The 6,612-nt window shown below is 35.5% G+C and overlaps 1 protein-coding gene across 1 annotated transcript in view; it reads left to right on the top strand.

Moving 5' to 3' along the window:
• LOC117102735 (neural cell adhesion molecule 2-like) overlaps positions 1–4,111 on the top strand; it is a 9,212-nt gene extending 5,101 nt beyond the window's left edge. The window contains exon 5 of the mRNA XM_033243140.1: positions 4,015–4,111. Within this exon, the coding sequence (XP_033099031.1) occupies positions 4,015–4,082 (68 nt within the window). The 3' untranslated portion in view covers positions 4,083–4,111. The remainder of the gene's footprint in view (positions 1–4,014) is intronic.
• Positions 4,112–6,612: the final 2,501 nt, after the last annotated feature.

Raw genomic sequence — 6,612 nt, 5'->3', positions numbered from 1 at the left:
GACTTTAAGCAATAAAAATAAAAACAAAAACGTCCCCATCATCCAGCTCTCTGAGGGTCTACCATCCGTGGCCACCGCTATCACAATGCCTGGACCACTCCCTAGGAGACCAGATAAAGGAACTAGAGTAACATTTACCCTGCCTCAGCCATCCAGGTGCCCAGTAAGCAACCACCAAGAGAGAGGCCCTCAGAGAGCAACAAAACATGCATTGTGATACTTTGGTGTATTTACGTGTAACTATTGTTTAGTACAATTACAAATGAGCGTCTTGAACGCTGCAGTTAAGGTAGAATTAACAATATGTTCTGGCAGATGATTCCACTCTGCTGCGGTGCGTGGATAGAATGAGCACCGTACTCGCGCGAATAAGCGCTCGGGCGCTTAAAATATTTTTTTCACTTTCTGAGGGGCACTTATTCAAACGGGGCCCTTATTCGAACGGGGCGCTTATGAAAACTGGGTGGAAATTGAAGGGGCGCTTATGAAAATAGATGAAAATCGAGGGGTTCTTATGGGAAATTATTAAATTCAAGAGACTTTGAATGAAAAAGATTATCTAAGGACATTACGAATGATGGTTTGGCGGAAAAAATAATCGTCCACAGAACATGGCTCATAACAAGAATGCGTTAATAAGCAAATAGCAATTAGTTAGTGGTGGTGGGTAGTAGTTAGCTTGTTGGCCATCGGCCGATTGAGATTATCAGAATGGCAGGATCATTGTATTTTTTTCTTGAAAACTCAGATGAGAATGTGCTAAAGATCGGAAAAAGAAAAAAAGATGTAGGATTAGGCATAGACAAATATGTAAGAAAGAGTCAAGTTGGAAATATACTGTTTGTCCAGGAATCGGAGCTCTCAGCAGTCCAAGAGAAATCTCCTCATTTTGATATTGACTTAAGAAGAATGTGTTTCCACTCAGTAGCTCAAATCATGCCAACAACCACAGTCCCAGGATTGACTGGATTATTGACTTGCTAAAAAGAAAATCTTATGAAATTATTGAGGGGCGCTTATTCAAACGGGGCGCTTAAGGAAATTTTCAAGTTAGGAGGGGCGGTTATTCGAGAGGGGCGCTTATTCGCGCGAGTACGGTACTTGAAATAGTTTACTGGTGAAAGAGGGATATGGTATGTTTTCACGCCTATTGGCTCTTCTGTTGTTTTTTATGTTAAGTTTCATTTCAATTGCCTATAGGCCTACTCATCAATTTTGCACTTGAAGATAAAAAGTACGGTATATTTCATTCTATGATCTATAGTTTATGAAATGTTTGAAATTTAATTGATATAGTGCTTTTGCTATACTAGGAAGAACTGTATAATAAAGAATCGTGAGGAAACATTTCCACACTGACGCCTCCAAAACAATATCTAAGCAGCGCTATTCTTTATACTTTATTTGTATTTATTTTATTCAATTTCCAGGTAGACCTATCAACTTATATTAAACTGTTCCAAGGCCTACTTACAAGTGTAATTTAAAAAAACCCAAAAATACTCATACGGCGCTGCCCGAGTTACCCAACTTCAACGATTATAAGGATTGATCATAACTTAAATTATGGAGGATAGTAATATTAGGGCTATTAAAAATGGTATTATAGATATTATTATACTACATGTATTCTGTGCTTGAGATTAAGCTTTTTTCACAAAACAAGACAGGTGGTTACAGTACCCTGTACTGTAAATATGTTCAATAAACAAGTCAGTAAATAATGGTTCAAAAAAAGGGGAAAAAAGAAATAGTCGTGACAAAAGTCGTATAGACATGCCCTCCTGCTCCTTATTTCTACTGAGACAAAATATAAAAAAAGAAGCTGTGTGTTTACACATACACTACAAGCAAATTCAAGGTCAAACCAATGAATAGCTTTACAGAACATGTAGGCGAAAACTGTTGTTCGTCGAGACAAGGTTTCCCAATACAATACAGGAACTCTAATCCAAGGCTCCGAATATCTCCACCAACGAACTGCCAGTAAATGTCAATACACTTTTCTTCTTATACTGCTTTTTATTGTGTAATATGAACACCAATCTCATGCTCAGTGTTTTCAACGTAAATTAGCTTTTTCATACTTTTTACTGATTGTTTATGCTAGATAATTAATCTGTGAAGTTAAGTTGAACATAAGGTCGATTGTGTAAACTTTAGTTATTTTATTTTTGTAATGAATACATAAAAATATTTCATAATTTTTTACCCCGGAAGAAAGTGTTGCAAATGCGTGTCCCATATCTAGACCACGAAATACTAAAACGTGCTCCGGCGCGTTTCAGTGCCTACACTGTCGAATCGTCGGTGTCATAATACTCTGTATCTTCAGAGGGGTAAGTAAGACGTTTAAAAGACAATAGGCCTATGCAGCTTTGTTGTTCAATAATTTTATAGTTAGGTAATTATAGGCCTATAGAAAATAATCTCAACAACACAGGTGTCTACACTGTCGAATCGTCGGTGTAGAGGGGTTACTAAAACGTTTAAAAGACAATAGGCCTATGTAGCTTTGTTCAATGATTCTATAGTTAGGTATAGTATATAACCGCAACAAAACAGAAACAACACAGATTACATTAAATAATTGGCATCACTTAAGTAAGTGAATGATGTATTCGGCCACTACTCTTCTTTTTATCAGTGGTACAATTTAAAAAATTGAAAAAGAAATACTGTACAGCATTACAAAACTTAAAACAATGCAACTGACAAATGAAATGAAACGATTTCATTTCATTTGTCAACAACTACCATCCAGCCATTAAATTCACCCATGAGATTTCTTCAACCAGCCTGCCATTCTTGGACATTATGTTGTGCATTACTGATTCACATCTCACTACCAGTGTTTATTACAAACCTACAGACGCCCATACGTTTTTGAACTTTAAATCATCCCACCCACCTTCATGTAAGAACGCTATTCCATATTCGCAACTAGTACGACTGAGGAGATTATGTAATGACGACACTGATTTCACTACAAAAGCCGAAGAAATGATGGAATTTTTCAATGACAGAGGATATCCCACCACAGTAACTGATAGATCTTATTTTTAATTACAGTATTTCTTATGACAGCCAATAAAAAAGGTGCTTGAGAAAATGAACAGGAGATCAACATTATCAATTTAATTCAGTAAATTTTGTAGAAACTAATCAATTAAGGTTAAGGGTTTACTCATTATATTTGACACTAAATATGTCACATGTATACGTAAGCATACTGGTTTTACTTAAAGGAAATTGTTTAATATGTTTCACACATATTTATAATATTTATCATAATTTATAAATATATAATTTTGATTTAGGATGCAATAATATCGTAATTTCTTTTACACTAATCTTTTTTATAAAATGTTTTTAATGGATTTTAAGTACTTCAATATATGAATGTTAGGCCTAGGCCTATGTGTTTAACAGATTTCATGTATTTTCTTATATGATTGAATAAATATATCTAAATCTGAATCTGTGAACATGGTAACGGGTGTCCTGTGTGAAATTTCAGGGAATTTATGCCCCTTTTCTGCAGTTATACGATAAGATAGACGATTCTTGCATGCATGTTGTATTTGGTTTCATAAATGCATAATATTACAATATTTTAGTTATATTATGTACTTTCATTTTTCATGCTTTGCCGGGCTTCGGTTCTTATTTTACCCACAGCTTTTTTTTACACCCCACCCCCATCTCTCAAAGCTACTGAATGTGTTAAAAATAAACGTCAAAATCAGTCCTCAAAATACTAGAACCTGGAGATTTTCATGATTTTGGTGGGAGAGTATTTTTTATAAATAAAATAAAAAAATTTCACACTACTATTTTTGTAAAGATATACTACGCTGAGTATACACAAGGTTGATATTTTTATAATCTACTATTGTATTATATACTATTTGATTAGGTTTATTATGATGATAGTAGTTGGACAGTAGAAAAGCAATTATCTTCCAATTTATTTGTTGTGCTGTAATTGATTTGAACTGTTTATATTCTCAGGTAGCATTAGATATGATATCAAGACTTTTCATTACTTGGGCCTTGTTGTACAGGTAGTTATGTCATAATACTTTATTAAATTACATCTAGGCCTATTATTATATTACTGCAGCTTAGCTCAGTCGGCTCAACTGGCGGTTGCCACTAGAGCTCTTGGTCGTCTCTTCTATTCCTATCGATGTTTTGTGTTTCAGAGGGCTGAAGTGTAAGTTACGGTATGCACACCGTTTTTCAGAGAGAAGTTTAATCCGTTTGTCCCTTCAACATAGCTATCTCAGGTTTGTCCCGTGTGTATTATGACCCATGTCACTTCGGAAAAGAGTAGAGAATCGTCTCCCAGTGTACAGGCCAATCACCATCAGGAGGACTCCAGTGGAAATAAGTCATTTTCAGACTTTCGATGTGTTTTCCTTACACATCAAACATGCAACTTCCATTATTACATTTAAATATCTTCTTAAAAGCTATTTGTTTATCTAACTTATGCCATGGGTGATAAAATGGCCCCGAAACTGCTAAATACTGGGATGGTGTCCGGCGGGGATAGTTTGCCAATTGTATTTAAGAGTAATGTATTTAAGAGTAGTTAAGCCTAGCTTAAGGTAGTTAGGGATGTCCTGGGTACGACATTAAACTCCATGCGGTCGAAACTTCGGCGACTAAACTGACAATCCTCTTAGATGTGTCTTAGTGGCTGCTGAGAGGAAGGTGTTTATGGTCACCCAGCAGCAATAAAAACCAATAGCTGAACAAATTAATTAGTTTAAGGAATAAGAGTAGTTTAGTCTCATTTTTATTATTGTTATTATGATTATTATTTTCATTTTATTGTTATTTGCATTTTCTCAGTTTGGCCTATATTATTTCTTTGTAAAGGGCATAAGGGCAATGTACAATATGCGCCATATAGATACAACATTATTATTATTATTATCATTATTATTATTATTATTATTATTATTATTATTATTATTATTATTATTATTATTATTATTATCCGTGGTGTAACGTTTAATAAGTCACTGCCAACAAAATCTGGATAAACCTTGAAAATTCCTATTTTTGAATAAATCACCTAAAGGATCAAGAAATTATTAACACTAACCCCGGACCGTATTCAACCCACGGCCCGCAGGCCAACTCTTCCCTTCCAGGGAATTTAATCCGGCCCACGCAACATTAATAAAAAATTAATCATTTTTTCGCGCCGATTTGCAGTAGTGTACTTGCAAAAAAGTTTTACGTTAACAGGAACACGACCACCTACTCTGGCATTGTTAAAAAGTTTGGCTTTTTCTAAGTGTAGCTCATTGTACAGTATATATTAGATTGATGGGACATAAGGGAGGGGGAGGGGAGAGGATAACTGATATGAGGCGTGATGTCTATCCACCATTGGAGGCGCTCAGCGGCGGATCCGGGGAGCAAGGTCTGTCTGTTGATTCTGTTGAAACTGTGCTTTCAAAACGTATTTTTACAGACGGAAAGTGGCATTTCCAGGAATCAGAAGGTGTCTAATTTTAACTTTTTTTAGGTAAATGTGGGCGGTTTTTCAAGCTCCTCATCGGGCAATTTCTGTCTCTGGCATTGTTTTTAACTACTTAGTACATGAGTCGATTTTTTGTGCTCTAAAAATTCCTAGTGGGTCGTAGGAGAACCTGCAAGTTTTTTTTATATTATTATTATTTACCCGGCACCCTTCTCCATGCTACTACATTCCCTCATTACGGCATTACAAAACAAGGCCGAGTCATAGTCCAATGTTAATAATAGACCAATTAATCTATAACCTATAACAGAGACTGGGTGTGAATTGAATTTTAAAAAAAATTATAGGCCTACTTCCACAATTTACCGCTGGTCTCAACAAAGTGGAATTGGCCACCAGCTTGAGAAGTTTACCCGGGTTATAAAAGACAGACTTAAATCTTTATGATTGTCTTCTTTTTTTTTTCTGAGATGCCGTCATATCTGTCTCTTATACACATCTAGATGTGTATAAGAGACAGACGTTTAATAAGTCACTGCCAACAAAATCTGGATAAACCTTGAAAATTCCTATTAAAAATTTTGAATAAATCACCTAAAGGATCAAGAAATTATTAACACTAACCCCTGTCTCTTATACACATCTAGATGTGTATAAGAGACAGTTATTATACTACATGTATTCTGTGCTTGAGATTAAGCTTTTTTCACAAAACAAGACAGGTGGTTACAGTACCCTGTACTGTAAATATGTTCAATAAACAAGTCAGTAAATAATGGTTCAAAAAAAAGGGGAAAGTCGTCGTGTCAACAGTCGTGCAGACATGCCCTCCTGCTCCTTATTTCTACTGAGACAAAATATGAAAAAAGAAGCTGTGTGTTTACACATACACTACAAGTAAATTCAAGGTCAAACCAATGAATAGCTTTACAGAACATGTAGGCGAAAACTGTTGTTCGTCGAGACAAGGTTTCCCAATACAATCCAATACAGGAACTCTAATCCAAGGCTCCGAATATCTCCACCAACGAACTGCCAGTAAATGTCAATACACTTTTCTTCTTATACTGCTTTTTATTATGTAATATGAACACCAATCTCATGCTCAG

Source organism: Anneissia japonica, unplaced genomic scaffold (assembly GCF_011630105.1).
Source record: "Anneissia japonica isolate Jap-2015-1 unplaced genomic scaffold, ASM1163010v1 scaffold4240_len331602_cov119, whole genome shotgun sequence".
In the NCBI taxonomy this organism is placed as follows: domain Eukaryota; kingdom Metazoa; phylum Echinodermata; class Crinoidea; order Comatulida; family Comatulidae; genus Anneissia; species Anneissia japonica.
Note: the sequence above shows the minus strand (reverse complement) of the source record. Positions and strands in the feature narration are given on the sequence as shown.